Raw genomic sequence first — 22,675 nt, forward strand, 5'->3', positions numbered from 1 at the left:
CCTCCCTAGCTTCTAGAATGGGAAAGGGTATCTATATCTTTATTAAAGTGACTGCAGCCCTAAGTATAAGGTGTTTATTAAAAGTCAAGGAGAAAAAATGATGCAAGAAATCAATGTCAGGGAGTTTGCTGGCCTTTGAAAATGCCACTTGTGTTTCATTGGCAATAGAAGTACCCAAAAAACCTAGCTTCAAGTTATGAGACATTATTATGCTGCTGCTGATTACTACTACTACTAGCACTACTACTGCTACATGTTTTTCAAGGCTTTTTTCACTTTTAAATAGTTCAAACATTGAACAAGAGTACATATGTGCCTTGCTCCCAGACTGGCCCATGCTTGTCCTGAGTAATTTTCAGCACTGCTGAAGCTGATGTAGGATGCTAATTACTGCAAAACCTCCTGAAACCTGGAGTGCCTTCTCAGCATGCTTATAGCCCTCTAATAATCACCAAGATAACTTTCACTGATTAAACCTTAGCTTGGGTGTTTCTGTTGATTGAGAAGAAGCCAAGGTTTTATAACTCTGCCAGTCCTATCTAAGTTAAGTGCATAAGAGAGTCTTTCTCTCACTGTCATGGGGAGCCACACGAGCTGGGCACTCTGATCTGTGGTAACAGAGCCACATGCACACAAAGCAGAAGTTTTTGATGCACCACATAGTACAGATTGCAGTACTGGCAATTCACCCACCTGAACTTCCCACAGCCATGAGCTGTGTTAAGACTTTCACAGAATCAGTTGCATAATCTTAGGAGTTGGAAGGGACCTTGAAAGACCTCCTAGTCCAACTCCCCTGCCACAGCAGGATCACCTAGACCAGATCACACAGGAACACATCCAGGCAGGTCTTGAATATCTCCAGAAAGGGAGACTTCACAACCCCCTTGGGCAGCCTGTTTCCATATTCTGTCACCCTCACAGGGTAAAAAAACAGTCCTCATGTTTCCATGGAATTTCCTATACCTCAAATTCCACCATTGCCTCTAGTCCTGTCATTGGGCATCACCCAGCAGAGCCTGGCTCCAGCCTCTTGGCACTCACTTTTACATCTTTATAAACATTGATGAAGTCACCTTCATCAATGGAGGAGTCCTTTTCAAGCTACAGAGCCCCAGCTTCCTCAGTCTCTCCTTGTAAGGAAGACGTTCCATTCCCTTCATCACTTTTGTGTCTCTGCAAGCAGTGCACTGAAGTCCTTCTTAAACTGAGGGGCCTAGAACTGGACACAGTATTTGAGATGGGGCCTCATTATCCTCCACAACTGCAAACAGGACACTCAGTGATGGGAGGACACCTCTAACGCAACAACAAATGCAGCGAATGAAGAAAGCATCAACAATCACATCAGGTAAAAATTGCTTCTTTTTTAGTTACCAAAACGTTCAAGACCTCTTCTGGACATAGCAAGTCCCAAAGATACAGCCACTGTATATCCACTGCACACATACACTCATGTTCACCTGAGCTATCAGATCTTTATGAGCAGTTATAGCTCAATGAACATACTGGTGAGGAGGGGGAAGCTGGAGGAGGCAGCTTCTCCTTCATCTCCAAGGGAGATGTGCCTTTATTTGCAAGCTGTCAGAAATTTATGAGAATAATTCCACTGCCAGTATCTTACAAGCTGTTTGATTTAATCCGTGCTTCCATCCGCTTCCCATCAACAGAGCCCACAAGGAGTTATCCTGTGATAGTCCAGATCCACACGAGCTGCTGCAGTTTCCCACCCTAGCATGAGGACTGAACCCGAATTACCCTAGGCCACCTGTCCCCTGCTCACCACTGCAATGTACAGTAGAGGGATTTAGCCCTGATTTGTAATCTTTTGTCTGCAGCCTTGTTTGGGTGGGGCTGCACCTGTTGGTGGGCAGTGGGAATCCCTTAATTAGGGCTGTGGGACTGGGCAGCAAGAGCTGGCACACAGAGGCTTAGGGGAATGAGTGTGAAATCAGTGCCCTCCTTATGCCATGCCAACATTCATTGCAAATCCTCTGCAGGTCTTCACGGCTGAGCTCCTGCATTCCCAGAGCTTCTGCCTGGTATTTCACATGCCAGATTGTCCTTTCTTTAAAGGGCAGAGATGCTGCTTCTCTGTATTTTGGTTTCTTGGGATCTGCAATTGTTTAGGAACAGTGGTTGAGGGACAATAATACATTTTAAGGTGTACTTTTGGCTGCAGCATCACCATTTCTTTCCCATTACCAAATGCAAATTCAGTTCACTTGGTGAGCATATCTCCATTGCTTTGAAGTGTAATGGTGACAATGACAGCTTGAGTTATAAAGACACTCCCCTGAAAGCTCAGAGATGTTATGACCCCAATCTCTTCCCTCACTGACCCTACTTACCTGCTGAAGCCCCTGTCCACACCACCTCACATTAGTGAGTGCCTCATTCCTTCCTGCTCCTGCCCTCAGCACCTCATTTCCAGCTGCCCAGAGCTGTCATCTCCTTTCGCTTCTTTTTCCAGTCCCCTACCCAAGCTTTACCTACTGTCTCCCAACAAAATGCCAGCAGAGGAGCAGAGAAGGCAGAGATAGCATGGCCAGCCTTCACCTTCAAACTCCAGAGACCAATGCTACAGACACCTCTGAAGATTATAAACAAAACTGTGCCTAGAGCTTGAGCTGCCAGGACAAAGTGTGACTTATTCGTAAGGAAACTGTGGCGTACCTGCCTGCCGAGAGTCACAGACTGCTGAGGGCTGGACGTAGCCTCTGAAGATCATCTACTCCAAATTCCCTGCTAGAGCAGGACTATCCAAGATCATCTGGAGCAAATCACACAGGAAGGTGTCCAAGTGGGGTTTGAGTGCCTCCAGAGAAGCAGACTCCAGCAGCTTCTCTGGGCAGCCTGTTCCAGTGCCCCAGCACTCTCAAAGCGAAGACTTTCTTCCCTCCTGTTTATGTGGCACCTCCTGTGTTCCAGTGCGTGTCCACTGCCCCTTGTGCTGTCACAGGACACCACTGAGAAGCGTCTGGCTCCATCCTCCTGACACTGGCCTTTTAGCTGTTGGGCAGCACTGATGAGATCCCCTCTCAGTCTGCTCTCCTCCGGGCCACAGAGCCTCAGGTCTCTCAGCCTCTCCTTCGAGGCTCAAGGCCCCTCAGCAACTTAGGGACTCCCGGCTGGGCCTTGGCCTTCTTGAGCCGGGGAGGCCAAAACTGGACCGATCAACCATGTTTCTGTTGAACATGGCCAGAGACATGCCCCAGGCCCGCAACACAACGCTTTATCCCGGCTTTTCCCACGCCAGCTCCCCAGCTTTTGGCGGTGGCCCCCGGGAAAGGCCGGGCGGGCGGCGGCAGCCGCAGAGCGCCAGGCCTCAGGGCTCTGCCGCCATCTTGTGGCGGCGCAGGGAAACGGTGCTGCCGGGGGCGGCCCCGGGATGGCGCCGCCGCCTCGCGGCTCCCGCTCAGCCTGGCGCTGGGGCTGCTGCGCCATGGCTGCCACGGCGGCCCCGGCCTCGGGGCCTCTGCGCCCACCGAAGCCGCCCTGACCCCGGGGCTGGGCCGGCAGCTGGCTGCGGGGCCGCTGGGTAAGCCGTGCTGTGTGTCACACCACCGAGGGTTCAATTCCCGCCCAAAAACCGGGGTCACCAAGGCACAGCTGTGCCCAGAACACTGTGGTACGGCTACGGCAGCCCTGGAAGCGGCTGAAACCTGCATTCCTGCCCGTCCTTGCTAATAATGGCACTTCCCATTTGCTGTGCTGCTGCCTCGGTGGCTTGATGGCTTCTGGCTGTGGACAGGGCTGGAGGATGCTCTTCAGTCAGTCCGGATTTGGTGTGAAGACTGAGGCTGGTACCAGACAACGAGCACTGATTCCCACCATGAGCTACTTCTGCGAGGAGAACACAAAGAGGGCTTAGCTGGGGCGCCCTTCACCTTGTTGCTTCAGAGCGCAGCACCCACAGAGCCTTCTCCTCCTCCTGCTCCTTGCCAGCCTGCAGCCTGAGGACCCAACACCCATCCTTTCTTTGAAGCCATTGTAATAACTGTGAGGATAACCAGGGTTGAGAGCCAGCTGTTGTTGAGTTTGTGTGACAAACGAGGGGTTGAGATGTAAGATTGATAGCAATTAGATTGCCACCTGCTATCGCTTTAATCCAGATCCCGGATTTGGAACTCTTAAGGGGGGGGGCTGTTGGCGCATGAATACATAAAGACAACCTTAAAAAGCACAAAGAGTAAGGATTTCATCCCAGTCATCACAAATAGCCCCCCTTTTTCTTCTTCAGTTTTAGCTTCTGCTGTGAATTTTGATCTCCCTTCTGATCAGTATCATCCTGAAGTCTTCAGGAATTCTGTGCTCTGTGCTTCCATCCATGGCTCTGTCCATCTATCTCTGTATCTATCTCTGTACTCTCTCTCTCTAACTACCTACCTATGTATTTAAGCAGAATCACAGAATTAACCAGGTTGGAAAAGACCTCTAGGATCATTGACTCCAACCTATCACCTAACCCTTCTACTTAACTAGACCATGGCACCACGTGCCTCACCTAGCCTCCTCTAAAACACCTCCAGGGATGGTGACTCCACTACCTCCCCAAGCAGCCCATTCCAATGCAAATCACTCTTTCTATGAAGAACTTCTTCCTAATATCCAGTCTATACCTGCCCTTGTGCAGTTTGAGACTGTGTCCTTTTGTTCTGTCACTGTGTTCCTGGGTGAAGAGACCAACCCCTGCCTGGCTACCACCTCCTTTCAGGTAGTTGTAGAGAAGCAACTGCAGGCTGTCTAGTTTTAAGCTGGGACAGGTCTTTCCAGTTTGGCTTTCTGCTGTCAAGTGTCCTGCATTCATTTGAGCTATGCTTGATTTTCAGCAGGTCTCTATCTGGCTATCACCCAGGTGAGCAGTCCTGCTGCAGTCAGGGTGACAACAGCTGCCAGTGATTGGTACTTCCACAGTATTTTGTAGGGCCAGGCCTTGCTTCTTCTCCTGCTTTGGATAGTGCTAATCTGCTTTCAAGGCACGCTTCACTGCAAAAAGAGACCACCAAGAGTTTTGAGAGGTTTGCTATTGGGTTCCACAAAGGGATATGCTTGGGAGAAACATGTTGGTTTTGTTGGAGAGAAACACAAACCAGGCCATGATTTGCATAAGGAACTACTGAGAGAGGAGAGCTAAGTGAGAGGTTGACGGAAGGATTTTCAGTGACTTCAAAGGATATTGGACCAGATCCATGCAAAGCATCTGCAACTCCCTTTGATGTGCCAGCAAACTGGAAATAACAAGCCTCTCTCCTCCACGTATGTCCTATCTAAGGCATTATGTGGAGAAAGACTGGCACAAACCAGTCTCAGAAAAGAAAGGAGGTCCATATAACCTGTTTGGGAGAAGCTGTTAGGTCTCGTTGCAGGAGGTTTGAAAGCACCCTAGAAGTCACTGCAGATCAGCCATTTGAGCCCTTCTTTGGGCTGTCCGTGCCTCTTCAAAATCACCCAACCATATGCTAATCCTCCACAGAATTTCAAAACTACTCCTTAACTTTTCTTATATGGAATCATAGAATGGTTTGAGTTGGAAGGGACCTTCAAAATCACCTAGTTCCAACCCCCTTGCCATGGGCAGGGACACCTTCCACTAGCTCAGGTTGCTCAAAGCCTCATCCAGCCTCATCTTCAGCACTTCCAGAGATGAGGCATCCTGCTACATCTTCCACCTCATATTCCCACCTACTACTTATACCACACCTCATCCCATGAGGTCTTCCTGCTATGGAGTATCTCAGCTTCAGCATCCTGTTTACATCACATCTCTCCATCATCCACAAGCTGCCTCTAACCCTCTGTGGTCCAAACAAATTTGTCCTTCTTCAATCAGAAGAACCATTCTCATCACAGATAGTTCTCTGCTGTGGTTGTCACAGGCTGGGAAATCATCACAAGCACAGCTGAACACCTCTGATCAGCAGTAGATAGTTGTGGAGAGGTGCTTAATGGGCTCAGTTAAATACCATGATGTGTGGAGGACCTTTACCCTATCTCCTTGGAGTGATTCATCTGCAATTATGTTTTTTTATTGGCAATTTCTGCTATTCTTGAAGCAGATGCAGAGCAAGAAGGTGAAACCTTGCAGAAAAGAAGATAAATTGGCACAGGGGGTAGTAGAAATGAGAATAGCAACAGGACCCATACAATCAACCATCACAAGCATGCCTGCAGCCCTCTTCATCTGTGCATGTCAAACAATTTGCAAGAGCTGAACAAACCAAGCCTCTCAGCGGTGCTCATGCGTCAGAAGTGCGCAGTTCCTTTCACCTATTGCTTAACTGCTGTCACCCCTGCACTAGGACAGAGAAGCTGTTCATTGCAATTTAGGGTGTGAGAGGCTAACTAAAACTGTAAGACAAGGCAGCATTTAGAGTCTAGAGTTGGCCAGGCCACTTGCCTTACAAAAAGAGCCATGGATCTTTAACACCGAGTGGTCAGGCCCTCAGTTTGACGTCTCAGCTGATAAAACAGGAAAGGTGAAAGCAGGGGCAGAACCAATCTTTTAACAGCTGGCTGTAGGAGAAGACAAATTTGTAAACTGAAAGAGGGACAAAGGAAAAACATTTACCCCCTGCTTTTAACAGAGATTCATTCATAAAAGTAAAGCGAAGGCTACAAGGTCATAGAAAGTTACATGTGATCCAGTTTTGGCAAACGCCCTTCTTACAGACCAAGCCCAGAGGCAGAGGCTGTTCGGGCTATTGCCAAGGAGAAGTGTCATGGAGGCTCTTTTCTTCCTTCTCTGGGGGCCTAAGGAAACTCCAGCTAGACATATTGTACATAAGAAGCTTTAATGACCTTTGCTCATAATGGACCCATGAATACTTAAGTGCATTCAGGAGAGGCCCAGGACTAAGAGGTAATGGAAAGCCTGAAACAGGGAGGTAACGTTTTCTGGATTGGGAGTAGGGTCATTCTAGGGGCAGGGAATGTGTGAAGGTTCATTTTGCACCTGGTATTCTGATTAACAGTCTGGTCAACCTCCTGAGCTTCCCAAGCATGAACACCTGCTTCTAGTTCTGCTTAGATCCTAGCTCTTCACAAGGTTTTCTCCTTCAGTAACCCAAGAAAATGCACAGGCATCTCATGGCCCTGTCAGAGCTGTCCCCAAGAGCCTGGCACACCAGGAGGGATCAGTCTCAGCTGCCCCATTCCTGAGAGCTCACACTCAGCATTTTGCTGCCATCCTCTACATGCTTTCAGTCCACCAGCTGTGTCCTCATCCTTCAGTGCTGACTCCTGGAAAGGAATACACAAATTGTCCTTGTTCATCTTTGACTCCAGCACCTTCTTCTGTGCTGCCTTTACCTCCTTTCCTAATGATTGTGCAAAATACTTTGCTGTTCTTTCCTGTTCCTTCCTCCTGTCATGGAATGTCTGTCTCCATCTTCTGATCTTCCATAAAATGACCCTGCAGATGACGTGGCTGTGGCCTATGCTTCCACATCTACATCAGTAATGTGCCAGGGCAGCATGGTCTTTGTTTCCAGAACTAAACAGGCTTCTTGAGCATTCCTGATGACTTCCTTAGTTTCTTTTTCCTGATTTCTGGGGCAGCTCCTCTGTCCCTAACAAGTTTTTCTGGAAGTCACTTTGTAAATGCTGTTGACCTATGCACACAAAGGAGGTGAACTGTGTGAGCACAGCTGGTGCCTGCTCTGCCAACCTCCCCAGAGCCTGCAGGCCAGCTGCTGACTCAGATGTGGGCACAGGACTGTGGGCTTGATCATATCCCTGGCACCAAGGGAAGCAGACTTGGTGTATAGAGAACTAGGAGGCTTCAGGCATAAGGTAAGGGTGAGTGCAGTCGAGAAAGCCAGAGCCCAGGGGATATGACAAAGGGATTTTTGAAGGGGAGAGAGGAAGCATACCACAGAACAAAGAAAAAAAAACCCACAACAAAACAAAACCCCAACAACCACAACAACAACAAAACAACCAAAAGAAGACAGTAAAATGGGCATAAATTTATCTTTCTTCTGCCCTATGGCAAGCTGCCAATCTCTTCCACACACATTCCTCTGCCCTGCTGAAGCCAGTCCCCATGGACACACCTGCCCTGAGACAAATTCTTTGAGTCTTGAAAAAACCTGGGCACTTCTTCAATAAAGATCTCTGCTTTTAAACCACTTTGCCTTTGTGCATTTTGGCAGCAGCTCACACTTGGAGAGCTTTTGAGAACCCCTTCTGTAATCAGAGTTCCCTGCCCCAGGGGACTGTGGGAGAGTCACTTCTCACAGCTGTCCCTCAGCTTCCTATTCTGTGACATGTGGCCCTCGAAGGGCTGGGGGTAGGCACCATTTGTGTGTAAAAGGCTGTGGAATCCACGAGGTTGCTGCGGTACTCAGCATTGCATGACATGCCATGAGAGTGGTGGTACTTCAGATCGTTACTTGGGTATAGCAGGAGGAGGGGCAGACACAGGAGTGTGGTTTAAAACACTTCACTGCACAGTGAAGAGTCATCAAGTGAGTGGAAGAAGCAGCAGTTCAGTTGGGTGATGACAGGACTCATTTCTTTTACACAGTAGGGCCAAGGTTGAAGACCCCTGCTTACTGTAGAGGGGGTTGGACTAGATGACCTTTGGAGGTCTCTTCCAACCCAGCCTATTCTATGAGTCTATGATTCTGTGAGCAAAAGAAGCAAACATGCTCAGGAGCAGTGAGTAAAGAGACTTTTGCAGCTTCTTTTCAGGCAGGCTGCCTCCTGAGTACACTTCATACTGGAGATGATCTGTGGTGGCAAAGTCTTAGTTTTGCTCTGGGAACAGGCTCTTTTCTTCTCTTGTTCTGATCAGATGAGACTAGGTTGTCTATGAGTTTAAAGGGAATCCAGATGATTTGCAGCATAGAACCATAGAATTTCCTTGGATGGAAAAGATGTCTAAGATCACTGAGTTCAGCTATTGACCAAGGACCACTATGGCCATTAAACCACATCCTGAAGTGCAGTGTCCACACATTTTGTGGACAGCTCCAAGCATGGCGACTCCACCTGGGCAGCCTGTTCCAGAAAGCAATTTTCCTTAAACTCCAATCTAAACCTCCCTTGGCATAATTTCAGGCCATATCTTTTTGTTCTATTACTTCATACTAGGGAGAAGAGACCAACACCCACCTCACTGCAACCTCCTTTCAAGGAGTTGTAGAGAACCCCACTTCCCCCAGATGCTCCTTACAAGCCTTGGGTTCAGGGCCCTTCACCAGCTTTGTTGTCCTTCTCTGGACCCATTTCAGCACCTGAATGTCTTTCTAGTGGTGAGGACCTCAAACCTTGACCTGGTACTCAAGGTGTGGCCTTACCAGTGCTGAGTACAGGGGAGATAATAATTTCCTTACTCCTGATGGCCACACTTCCCCTGATACAGGCCAGGCCAGGATGCTGTTTGCCTTCTTCACCACCTGAGCACAGCGTTGACTCATGTTCAGAGTCCGTGTGACATCTCTCATTGTACATTTGAGTTTATCTCCCAAGATGATGTGTTCACAGGAACTGATTTTATGTCTCTAATCAGAGCTGTTGATATTTATGTCTCCTCCTCTTGTGATGCAGTATATGAGAAAAGATTTCTTTCCTGCAAGAGTGGTCAGGCATTGGAACAGGCTGCCCAAGGAGGTGGTGGAGTCACCATCCCTGGAGGTGTTCAACATGTGGGTATGGCATTGCAGAACATGGTTTAATGACCATGGTGGTGTTGGGTTGGTGGTTGGATTCAGTGATCTCAGAGGTCTTTTTCAACCCAAACAATTCTATGATACTATGATCTTGGTCAGGCAATGGCAGCAGGTGATGGAAGGGCATCTCTGTGTGGCAGATGACAATGCAGCGCAGACACAGCAGGCCCCTCTGATGACAGTGTCACCATCACCAGCTATGACACCAGATGAACTTGCAGCAGCAGGTGTCTGCTTCATCCATGCTGCTCCACACTTCTGGTGGCCTTTGTGTTGTTCTGGTTCGGGCTGGCTGTAGTGATCCCTGTCTTTGTGTGATGGTTTTAGAAGTTACAAAATCATGGAGCTCTCTTGGAGGAAGCACAGGAGAAAGGAAAACTGCAGAGCTTTGAGGCAGAAGGAGCAAAAATCAATTCAGTGCAACACGGGTCCCTTTGCTGAAGGCACCAAACAGTTTTAAGACCGTGCTAGTAAATGAACACGCCCAGTTTATGACTGAGGCAGCTGAAGTGGGGAGAATGGAAACAGCCTGTTGTAGGTAAAGCCAAATGAGATGTTGCCTAGTAACTCTCAGCAGGGAAGCATTTCAACCCAGCCAGTTTAGGGAAGCTGATGTTCGGACTCCCAGATTATTTTCTCTGGGAAAAAAAAATCCCAACCCACCACCCCTGTAGGCAGGAAATCTCAGTTTAACAGGTCTGGTTTATTTTCCTGGTACCACAAACCACGGTGACAGTGCTTGAGAGAACACAGAGATATTTCCAAACCTGTACAAGGAGGACGTTTGCAACAGCAGCATCACTTGACTGACAATGAGGCTTGATGCTGATTTATTTCCCCCCAGCAGAGAAGATTTCCACTTTGAGTTTTGTTTTCAGATTCTGAAACACACAAGTGATACCAGAGCTCTGGAGATACCATACATATTGTCAGGTTATTATGATTCTGTAATTAGGTGGGGTTTGGGTCTCCCTATTTTATCTATCTTCTAGCACTCACCAAGCCTGTAGAAATGAAATATACTTGACACTTCCACGTTCTCCATACAAGGCAGGGATTGTCACACTGTCCTCAGCACTGGTGAGGCTACACCTTCAGTACAGAGTTCAGTTCTGCATCCTCACTACAACAAAGGCATTCAAGTGCTGGAGTGGGTCCAGAGAAAGGCAACAAAGCTAGCAAGGGGCCTTGAACACAAGTCTTGTGAGGAATGGCTGAAGGAACTGGGATCATTTAGCCTGGGGAACAGGAAACTGAGACCTCATTACTCTATACAACTCCTTGAAAGGAGGTTGGAGCCAGGTGAGTGTTGGTCTCTCCTCCCTTGTAACAAATGATACGAAGACAGGAAATGATTGCACCAGGGGAAGTTTAGGTTGGAGATTAGAAGAAACATCCTCCATGAAAAGGTTCTCAAAAAGTGGAACAGGCTCCCCAGAGAGGTGGTTGAATACCCATCCCCGAAAGATTTCAAAGAGAGATGTGGTGCTGAGGGACATGGTTCAGGACCAGACTTAGCAGAGTTAGAGAATGGTTGGACTGGATAATCTTAACAGTCCTTTGCAGCCAAAATGATTCTATGATTGTATGATTATCATATTTCTGTAAAAGGAAGTTTCTGGAGCAAACCCTGCTTCTGCTCTGCTCTTGGACACAGAATCAAAGTAATTGATTTAAAAGAAGAAAAACTCTATAGTGTCATTTTGATTAGAAAAGACTTCTGACATCATCAATTGCAATCCTTAACCCAGCACTGCCAGGTCACCACTAAACTAGCACCACATCTCCACGGGACTGAAACCACTCTAGGGATGGGGACACCCCACTGCCCTGGGCAGCTGACATCTCCACCTTCTGTTTAAAAAGGGCAAAATGAAGCCAGAAGCTCCATGATTCCATTGCCTGGGACAGTTTTAATTGTGCTCTTCATCAGGGCTTTGCTTTTATAAATGCATGCAAAAGTCACTTGGCTTGGCTAAAGGCCTTTCACATCCGAGGGAAAAGAATCAAACAATCCTTCAAAACTTATTTGGAGATTGATGTTACTTTTGCTTCCCCTGAGAAGGATGTGGTGACTTTACAGAAGGAAAACCTCTGGCATGATTAATCAGGTTCAATCTATATTTCTGGGTGCCACAGCTACTGTTCAGCATAGGCAAAGACAGCTCCAGGAGAGCATTTCAGCAGCCTCAATCAATTTCCTGATGATAGCCGTGAGTGGGAATCATCATAGAACAGTTTGGGTTGGAAGGGACCTTGATGATCATCTAGCTCCAACCCACTCACCATGGGCAGGAACACTTCCCACTAGACCAGGTTGCTCAAGGCCCAGTGTGAACTACTGCACTGATTTTTTATTAATTAAAGAAACCCCCACAATAAACAAATCAGCATTTACATCACACTAACCTTTGGCGGACTGCCATGGAGTTACCACCAAATATGTATTTTATTGATGTGGCTATTGGCTGGAGAGCAAAGCTGCAGCAGCAGAGCTACCAGAATTTGAGTTCCATGTTAAAAGCATGCAGGTTTTTCTCAAGCTTGTTGTGCAAACAGTGCAAGGATGTTCTGTAAGCCACAAAGATCCACTTCTCACTGACCACAGCCTGGTTTGAAGCTTAATGAAACACTGTTGATACAGAACCTCTGGCCAGAAGGTGCAGGACCATCATCAAACACATGGCCTAGGTGGGCATCACACTGCAACAGAAATGATGAACCTTTGTTACCTGTGCAGCCAGGGACCAGCATGATGATGGTACCTATGGTGCAGTCCTGAATCAAGAAACCTCTATGAGGAATTCACTGCTGAGTTGTGTTGGTGGAAGAGAGATGAGAAATACCACCTGAAGTAATCATATCTGACCAGTGGGCAAGTATCTGCCTCCAAACAAGCAGTTCCCAGAAGTGGAAGTGAAAAGGAAAAAAACATAGGAAATAAATGGGAGGACTGAGACTGGATGAGGCACTTAGTGCCATGGTCTAGTTGACTGGATAGGGCTGGGGGATAGGGTGGACTGGATGATCTTGGAGGTCTCTTCCAACCTGGTTGATTCTATGATTTGACATCTCAACATATAACCAACATTTCAAGTTAATTAAGACAGTTACCATAGGTCCTTCTCACAAGTGATCTGAAGACTCACCCCCCGAAAAATCATTGATGGGAAAAAAATTTAGAATCAGAATAGCTACCAGGGACTCATTTTAAAATTAGAAGGTTGTCTTCAGCTGGAGTTCTTGAAGGGTTGTTACTGGACATGACTGCAAACATTAACTCTACCAGTACAAATTAGGGGTTAGCCTGCTCAAAAGCAGCTCCATGGAGAAGCACCAGGGAGGTGTTAGAGTCACCATCCCTGGAGTTATTAAAAAGACATGTGGATGTGATGCTTAAGGATGTGCTTTAGTGGTGGTAGCTTAGCAGCAGTGATGGGATTGTGAGCTCTAGGTGAGTAGTTGGACTTGATGATCTCAAAAGCCTCTTCCAACCCCAAGAGTTCTATGATTCTATGAGTGCAAAACAGAGCCACAAGTCAATCAGTGCTCTAAAAAACACCACATAAGTAGGAACAATAGAAGGAACCCTTTCCAGTCTAGAAAAGAGATGACCAAGAGAGTCAGAATAGCTACCCAAACCAGAAGGATAACTTCTGTGAAGCAAGAGAACCCAGAGAAGATAGCTGTGAAGATGTGGGGCCTCACCACTACTGTGGAGGGCAAACAGTATTAAGTTTCAGCAGCTGCAGAGCAAATGTTGCCTTTCCCTCAGTGTCTAACCAGTAGTGGGAAGACATGAAGGTTATAGCTCCTTATCTAGAAAGTCTGTGGGGTCTCTGGCACTGTGTGTTTTAAGAACAACTCCAGCAAACATTTAGCAGGACTGGATCTGGAAGAACTTCCTCTGTGGTTGGGCAAATATGTGGATTGGTTCTCTGAGTCCCTTCTGCTGTCTCTAGACACTTGAGCTCCTCTGAATAAACTTTCTGTCTAAATTCCAGCCCTTGGCTATACTTACACAGCTATTCTCCTCAGTCACATCATTTTCTTCAACCCATATTTGCCTATATTTGATATTTGGAGCTCTACTCATACCAAGAAGTGAGACAGAATGGTCCAAGTGATAGAATCATAGAACTGTCAGGGCTGGAAGGGACCTCAAGCATCATCTAGCTCCAAGCCCCTTGCCATGGACAGGGACACCTCACACTAGGTCAGGCTGCTCAGAGCTACATCCAGCCTGGCCTTAAAGACCTCCAGGGATGAGGCTTCCACCATGTCCCTGAGCAACCTCTTTCAGTGTCTCACCACCCTCAGGGTGAAGAACTTCTTCCCAATTGTTTCACTGCTGTATTTAGGTAGACTCATTAATAGGCACCAAGAACTCTCATTTGTAATGATTCGTGTCTTTGGGTATCAGCTGCAAAAATGAACATACCTGTTTGCAGACAACTTCAGTTCTAGTGGATCCCAAGGAGTTATCCTGTTGTCTCATGATGTTGGTGTTACTCTCATCTCTGCCACAAGCACCATAAGCCTCAGAGAATGATGGCCATCCAGTCCCAGAACTGTACTTCTTTGCTGAGCTGGAGTGGAAACCAGATCTTGTTAATTAATAACAGAGATGTTACCAAAAAGTCTGGCTTTAATAAGAACTTTGACTTTTTTCCTCATCCCTGCCTTGTATTGCTATTAATAATATTTGGCATGGTAGGAATTTTCTCCTGGGCATCAAACTGTGCTGGAAGCTCTATTCCAAAGGGAATTCTTGGTCAGCCCATGACAGGAGCTTTTGCTTCACTGTTTCTATATCAATGATGAGTTGGCATTTTATAAAGCTCAAAAGAGTGTGGGTTTTTTTGGTTGTTTTGTTTGGGTTTGTTGTTTTTTTTTTGTTTTTTGTTTTTTTTTGTTCCCACAACTGAGATCATTGTTTAGCTGAATGACACCTGCAAAGATGCAGTTCAAAGCCTGGCCCAGTGCAACCTCAAAGAAGTGAGTTTACAGTTTAAGAGTGACAGGGATCAGAAGTGAGTTTACAGTGTAAGAGGGACAGGGATCTGCTGGAGAAGGTCCATTGGAGGGCTACAAGAATGCTTAGGGGACTGGAGCACTGCCTGATGAGGAGAGGCTGAGGGACCTGGGGCTGCTTAGTCTGGAGAAGACTGAGAGGGGATCTAAGAAATGTTTACAAATATCTGAGGGCTAGGGGTCAGGAGGGGGGGAACAGGCTCTGCTCACTTGACAGGACAAGGAGCAATGGATGTAAGCTGCAGCACAGGAGGTTCCACCTCAACACAAGGAGGAACTTCTTTACTCTAAGGGTCCCAGGGCACTGGCACAGGCTTCCAAGAGAGATTGTGGAATCTCCTTCTCTGGAGACTTTCAAGGCCTGTCTGGATGTGTTCCTGTGTGAGCTGAGCTAGATTGTATGGTCCTGCTCTGGCAGAGGGGTTGGACCTGATGATCTCTTTGGGTCCCTTCCAAACCCTGGCATCCTTTGAGCCTGTGATACAAAGAAGAAATGAAGTTTGGGAGGTGGTTTGGTTGGCCCATTGGACCAAGCTTACATCTGATGATGGCTTTGGTTTGCAGTCAGAGAAGAAACTGGTGTGGGAAAATTCAAATAAAACCTTCCTTAAAGCATGAGTTAGCCACTAAAAAAGTCCTCACAGCACAAGGATCTACTTTTCTCAAGAGATAATCAGCAATCAGCAACTGTCTTGGAGACTCTCAACTTGATGCCTCCTGTTAACACCTAGGGTTGCCAGCCCTATTTACCTGCAGGTTCAAACTGGGAGTCTGTTGGAACCTATGACCAAGAAATGCTCGGGGGATTTATAATGCAGGGATGAAAGAACCCCTCCTCTTTGAAGCTGTGCAAGCTTTGACAGCAATAAGCACTTTCTCCTACTGAAGAGTGACCTAATGTGAGTTAGGTGAAGACAGACTCACGTCCTACTAGGATAAGTGGGCTGCAGACCCAGCACCACCTTTTCCTCCACGACCCGTGGTTTAGCCCAGCTGCGGAAACCCAAGGCTCTTACTGGCATCTAGTGGTGGATGGATACATCAACACCAGCAGCTGCTCTTCTGCGGTGGAGTGGATGAGCCCACCAGTCAGCACAGAATTTAAAGCAAAATACCTGGTAGAGATCGTGTATGTTCCAGCGAGGTATTAACCCAGTAGAGGAAAATATGACATTCTTCCTTTCGGTGCCTTTTAGAAAGACGAGGCAACCAGCTGGGCAAAAAGCATGAAGAATGCACCTCAAAGCTCAGAGCATGCCTGAGTGTTTTACAGTGAACTCTACGGGGCTGTCTTTGAGCTATGCAACTCTAGAAATGAAAGATTTGCAAACACAGAGTGACCAAAGGCCAGTTTTGGTGAGGGCTTTTGCTCAGTCCTTAAGTCAATCCATGAAGCTCCATGAGAAATGCTGTCCTACCTCATCTCCTCCACAAAACGGGGGAGAAGTAGGACACAGCACAGAAGCAGGCTGCATAGACTGCATTTGCACAAGAAAATATTTAAAGCTAGAGAGCTGTTTGTGTATAGCCAGGGAGAGCTTCCTGCCTCCCCTGCTGCAAAACCACACCAACGCTGCTCCTACCAGCCACAGAACCTGGAGGAACACAAAGGTCCCTGCATGACTTCTGACATTCCCTGGCATACACTTGTGCTGTTTTTTTTATTGTCTAAAGACCTGACTTAGAACTCCTCATTTTTTGTTAAACACAAGGATCCTTCTGCTTATTCACACACAGAGACAGGAGGGTCCTCTCTGAAACCCTGTAGAGTCAAGTGAGATCTTTAATGCTGTGTGGGTTCTGCATCTGACCCTGACTGGCTCCATCCCTTCTATCTCACTCTCTCATGATACTTATGCTTATGGTAGATGTTTTCCCCTGCTGAAGGATCAACTTTTCAAGCAGTTAAACTAACTCTCAAATGGCCTCTTTGTGGTTTTACTAACAGTAATAGCACTTAAGATTCCCTAATAGAAACATTTTAGTACCCCCAAATATTGCTGTTCAAGATCATATTTGTCCTTTGAAGTGTTTCACCACTTAATTTATGGATAAGTGGACTTTCCCTAAACATATGCATTGGATTAGCCTTCGACACACCACTCCTCCTGCACATGTCATTTACTTTGATCCCTATTTCAGTCATCCTGGATGGGATCCAGATAATTCTAAAAAGTCTTTTTTTCCCCTGTATGAATCTCAGCTGTAGGTTTAAGGTTTGCTGAAGGTTTAAAATTTCATTAAAGCACCACAATTTGCTATCTATAAAAGTTGTGTGTGTGTGTTTGCTCACTCCATCTATATAAATATTCATTTATAAATCAGTATTTGGTAGCAGAAGGTAGTAGTAAATGCTGCTGTAAACGTGTACACACACCCTCATATGAAAGGAAGGAGGAAATGTTTCATGCTTAGCTGTAGCTAAGGCATTTGAAAAAGTAACTTTTAATGCACTAGGAAATAAATATAGTGAACGAATCTCTTACCAAATACCCTTTTTGAGTGTCCTCCACAACATAAAGCATTCACAGCAAATATATTTTCAGACCATTTTGCACATTGAATAATTTTCAATTCTCATAAAAGGGTTTTTGTTGTTGTGTTTTGTTTTTTTTTTCTGTGAGGTTTATGATTTTTCTGTTTATTTCCTCATATCAGCCTGCAAAGCTCAGCACTATTTTATGCTTGAAACAAAAGTAGCTATATTGCCTGAGAGCTGGGGACTGCAAAAAAGCAACCTGGCTGTTTGGTTATGCTGTTGTCTTGTTATGAGTTTAGCAGAAGGAGGAATTCACTCCAGTGATCATCTCTCTTCCTGCTGGCCTGTCAATATCTATTGTCTAACACAAAGGATGCCTAAACTGAAGGGATGTCTGAAGGAACACTCCCTCAGGTTAGCCATTTAAAGTGCCTCTATCTGATCTGAATTGTTTAGGTTTTTCATTTGTCCTCGGAATAGTCTGAGATGATGAACGAAATTTATTCAAAAGTCTATGTTATTAAATATGTCAAGCAGAAACCAATCCACTGAAGCAAACATCTTGCATGACAATGGTATCCTAGACTGGGTCAGAGGAAAACTAACTGGTCACACTTATCAGCCTGTGATTTTACCACTTAACTGCTTAGTTTAGGTTTATTTTTAGGACAATCATTATATTTTTCCACCTTTCATGCTATCCTGATCTCTCATCCCTCATTTGAGCTTCCAACCCATGATGCATCCTTTAAAGGCTGCATGAAAATGGGCTTATTAGAGATATTCCATTGAACTCTCAGCTGGGAATGCACAAAGGCTACTTTCTAGATCAAAAATGTGAGGAACTGTCTTTTCTGGTTCTGTTACAGAGAACAGAAGCCCCCCTACCCACCCCACTCTGAGGCACTCTATTTCCTTTGGCTCAGGCTTTAATGAAGTTGCACAATATAGAGCATCGGAAGGAGCACAGAGGTTAATGACACAGTCGCTCGCAGTTAGGGTTTAAAAGGTAGATGTAACCAAAAAGGCAGAAATACTGGAGTTTAATTTAGGGAGCAAGAAGGGGGTGGGGTTGAAGAGGAGGTCTGAGCTCCAGGATGAGTGTCCCAGCAGTAAGAACATAATAACAGCTGGACTAAGATGGACCAAAGGTCTGTGTAGCTCAGTGGCATGAGTGAGAGATGACTATGGAAGAGCACAAGAATGGAACAACCTGTGGTACTCGACACATCAATGCAGGCATTTTGTGGCAGTTTGTGGCTTAGACACCTCTGAAACAGAGAATTACTATCAACAGTGTGTGTGGCAGGAGGAAAAGGCAAACCTTAATGCAGCAGTTGCTTTCTGATGGCCACTGGAGAGCCTCATAAGCTCAAGAAAAGGCCATATCATGGACCTGTATCACCACAGTAGTCCTGGGAATCTTATATACAGCACTCCAGCACCAAAGGGTTGCTCTTCTGATCTACACATCCCATTCCTCTTGTGAGAAGCCACTGCTCCTCCTGCCACAGCTAGGACATTGTAAGGATGCTGTGAAACCTGGAGGATGTTACCTGAAGAGTGGAGCGTTGCAGCACACGCAGCAGTACATTCCTGGCTCAGTGTTATGCAGATAGATGCCACTGAATGGCTTTTAAAACAAGGAGAGGGGAAAAAAGGAAAAGAAATAAAGGGGAAAAAAAGAGACGTTAATAATGCAGGTCTTTAAAAACTCAGCATCTGGAAGAAGCATGTAGGAATCAGATTCAAAACAGGAGAAAAACCATTAAAAGGAGGCTTTGCAGGGGGGCTTTGAAGAACAAACATGAGCAGCCTAAAGAAATGAAGGGGAGGATATCTTTGCATTAATAGAGAAGACTACCCCCTGCCTCCAGAAGCTTCCAGACCAGTCAGATCCATAAATCATCCAGGTACCAGGGCTGGAGCTGTGACCTCTAAACAGCTTGTGAAGTGTGCCAGGGCTCTACTATGGGGTGCCACAGCTTCAAAGTGGCTCTGTAAAGGGACTTTCCTCCTCCCTGTATGGCTGGGAATTGGGATGCTTGTTTTAGAGATTAGGGGCTGGTATGCTGAAAAGCAGCTCTGAAGAGGAGGACTTGGAAGTCCTGGTGAACAAGTTCACCATAAACCAGCAGTGTGTCCCTGTGGCCAAGAAGGCCAAGGGTCTCCTGGGGTCCATTAAGAATGTTGCCAGCAGGTCAAGGGAGGTTTTCCTCTCTATTCTGTCATGGTGAGGCCACATATGGAGTATTGTGCTCACTTTTTGGCTCCACAGTTCACAAGGGAGAGGGAGCTACTGGAAAGAGTCCTAGAGAGGGCTGACAGGAGTGGAGCATTTCTTAAGAGGAGAACCTGAGAAACCTGGGGCTGTTCAGTCTGGAGCAAAGCAGACTGAGAGGATCTTCTCAATGCTGCTCAATATCTAAAAGGGATGGGACTGGGCTCTTCTCAGTGGTGCCCAGCAATAGGGCAAGAGGCAGTGGGCACAAACTAGAGCACAGGAGGTTTCACTGGAACTTAAAGAGAAACTTGTTCCCTGTGAGGGTGCTCACAAGACCAGGCTGCCCACAGAGTCTGTGAAGTCTTCTTCTCTGGAGACTGCTGTAGCTCTCCTGTGCAGCCTGCTCTGGGGGAACCTGCTTCAGCAGGGAGGTTGGACAAAATTATATCCAAAGATCCTTTCCAACTCCTACCATTCTGTGATTCTATGAGGGCAAGGGAAAACCTGCAAAGCACCTAGGTGGTGACAGCTCCCCAGAGCAGTTTTTCTCTGCCCAGCAGCCAGAGGTGGCTAAACCCTGGGCAGTGTTAGCACTTTTGCTTACCGGCTCGGTTCCTTTTTCTCTTGTAACGTAGAATTGCTCTGCAGTCAGTTTTTTTTTCCAGTCTGTAGCAGCAGTTGCATCAGGTTGTTTAGTCAGGCAGCCCCTGCCTCCAAGGACACCTTGAGAGATTATGTGTGTTATTTTAACTTAGGCTCTGTTGAAGCCTTCTGTCATCATCTCAGTTCTCCTAGGTTCTGTGGGTACTGACAGAGCGCAGGAGGAGGGTTCAGGGATGTAAGAGCAGGGGTGAGTGCAGGACTTTGCATCTGCTCTCCACTCTGTGTGCTGCATAGGGAGAGAAGCTCCAGCACACCACTTGGGAAGGCTCTGGATGGAAATAGGCACCTACGACCCAAGGTACCAGTCCCTCTCCTGGTGCAGCCCTCTGTTCTGGCTTGGGACAACGGCTGGTGCTCTTTCCTTATCCTTAGGTATCACTGCAAGCTTTGGCAGTTTGCCTCTTGGAAACCATCACAAACCAAAGCTAATGCTCATCTATGGGCTGTTAAAGGCTAGCAACTCCAGAGGCCTCAGCGAGGAGTGGTGCTAAGAAGAGGGACTGGAAGGAACCAGCACCTACAGGCCACGAGAAATTCAGTGAGAGACACTCAAGAGGAGAGCAGAAGTATCCATCATGGTGCAAACATCCAGAAACACCTCCTATAAACATGCAGAACATTTATGGTGACATGGAATAGGCAAAGAATTAATATATTGGCTGAAAAACAATGAGTAAAAAGATTAGTTTAATTCCTTCCTAATCTGAAAATCTGAGGCGGGCAACTCCTTCTACTCCTACTCCTGCTTCTGCAACTCCTTCTACTCATGGAACTGTAGGAGTGGGTCCAGAAGAGGCCATGAAGATGACCAGAAAGCTGAAGCACCTCTCTTATAAAGACAGGCTGAGACAGTTGGGTTGTTCAACCTGGAGAAGAGACCTGGGGAGATGTTAGAGCAGTCTTCCAGTACCTGAAGGGGTTACAGGAGAGCTGGAGAGGGACTTTTAATGAAAGGCATGGACTGACAGGATGAGGGATAATGGCTTCAGACTGGAAGAAGCTGGATTTAGATGAGATTTTTAGAGAAAATTCTTCTCCATGAGGATGGTAAGACACTGCCATAGGTTGCCCAGAGAAGTGGAGGCTCTGAACATGGAACTATTCAAAGCCAGCTTGGATGGACCTTGAGCAACCTGCACTAGTAGGAGGTTTCTCTGCCATGGCAGGGGGGACTGGTATTAGATGATCTTTGAGGTTTCTTCTAACCCAAACCATTCTGTGATTCTATGAGTCTATGATTCTGTGATTCTATGACTCTATGACTCTGTGATTCTATTTTTATCTCCTGCTAGCACAGAGTCCTTGAAAAGAAATCAGCTCCTGAGTGATCAACACTTGTCTAGAGTCCACTATTGTAAGTCAGAGCTGACATGGAGGAGAGAAGGAATTTGAAAATCACAAGTTCACCATAAACCCTACCTTTTAGCCTGCCAGCTCAAGACAAATACCTACAACACCCTGATTTAGTCCTTTCCAACCAGCTAGAGGACACCGGGAATGAGGATGCCCTCCCCTCGCAAGGCAGCGCCTGCTATTTCCCCCACCCCCGTGCTCGCCGTGCTTTGGGTGGTGGGTACCTGTGCTGCTGTAGCTCCGTGGCAGCGAGTGGAGGAGGAGGAGGAGGTGGCTCCTGAGCAGCCTCTGAAGCAGCCGAGTCGCCATTGCAGCGGGGAGGGACCGGGGGAGACGCCGGACGCGGCCCGGCGTATCCCCGATCCCTCCCCGCTGGGTTGTGGATCTAATCCATGCCTTCAACCTGAACAACTCCTCCTCCACAAAGCAGCGAAGACACCACCCACTCAAACCCTGACCCAGCATCTGCAGCTGAAGGTTTCAATCTCCTCTTACCCGAGAGCGATCTGCTGCAGCCTTATTTGCGTTTCCTTGCGGCAGGCTTGTAAGGAGGGAAAAGGTCCTTTTTTTGGGGGGGAGGGGGGTGTCTTGCTCTCCTAAACGCACATTCTAGGCACGGCAATGGTTGTACTGATGAATTGTGAAGGCAATAGTTGTATTGATTCGTTGCAAAGGCAGCGTGGTGTGGTGAAGTGGTCGCTCGTTTACGTGCTGGGATTTGCAGTCGCAGCTGCTTGGACTTGATCTAGATCTATAAATACAGCTGTAACAGGACACGTGTTTGAACTTGGCCTCGGGTCCTTTAAAAGTAGGTCTATAGACAAATCACTTTGCCAGGTTAAGAATCACAGAATCCTAGAATCATCAGGGCTGGAAGGAAACTCAAGAAACATTTAGTTCCAAGCTCCCTGCAGCTTTAAGGCTGTTCTCTGCTTTTTTCCCCCAGTAGCTCCATTGCTATTTGTAATTAATCAGAAGAAACTTCTTCCCTGGAAGGGTTCTCAGTCATTGGCACAGGCTGCCCAAGGAGGTGGTTGAATCCCCATCCCTGCAGGTGTTGCAAAGAGGCAGAGATGTGGTGCTGGGGGGCATGGTTTAACATCAGCCTTGGTAGAGTTAGAGAGTGTTGAACCTGATGAACTTAAAGGTCCAGTTGTAAGCATTCTATGATTAATTCATCGAAGGAACTGCTTTGACTGCATGCTAAACCAAGTCTAATAATGGTGTTTCATACAAAATTAACTT

General features: G+C 46.7%; 1 protein-coding gene across 7 annotated transcripts; it reads right to left on the bottom strand.

The window, feature by feature from the left end:
- Nucleotides 1–1,371: 1,371 nt before the first annotated feature.
- On the bottom strand, nt 1,372–21,803 carry MSRB2 (methionine sulfoxide reductase B2). Of its 7 annotated transcripts, XM_064162506.1 has the most exons (7): nt 21,655–21,800; nt 20,019–20,137; nt 18,747–18,823; nt 14,119–14,266; nt 12,087–12,380; nt 10,677–10,800; nt 10,362–10,558 (listed from the first exon to the last, which is right to left on the bottom strand). In XM_064162506.1, the coding sequence occupies exons 1-5, from the start codon at nt 21,737–21,739 to the stop codon at nt 12,273–12,275; spliced, it is 537 nt and encodes a 178-aa protein (XP_064018576.1). In that variant the 5' UTR covers nt 21,740–21,800; the 3' UTR covers nt 10,362–10,558; nt 10,677–10,800; nt 12,087–12,272. The 7 variants fall into 7 exon arrangements, with proteins under 7 accessions (XP_064018580.1, XP_064018581.1, XP_064018576.1 ...); XM_064162510.1 differs by lacking the exons at nt 12,087–12,380; nt 18,747–18,823; nt 20,019–20,137 and adding exons at nt 1,372–3,846; nt 5,704–10,063; nt 12,410–12,560 and having other exon boundaries at nt 10,445–10,800; nt 21,655–21,738; XM_064162507.1 differs by lacking the exon at nt 10,677–10,800.
- Between the last annotated feature and the right edge of the window lie 872 nt (nt 21,804–22,675).

The sequence above is a fragment of the Pogoniulus pusillus genome, chromosome 23, assembly GCF_015220805.1.
Source record: "Pogoniulus pusillus isolate bPogPus1 chromosome 23, bPogPus1.pri, whole genome shotgun sequence".
Taxonomy (NCBI): domain Eukaryota; kingdom Metazoa; phylum Chordata; class Aves; order Piciformes; family Lybiidae; genus Pogoniulus; species Pogoniulus pusillus.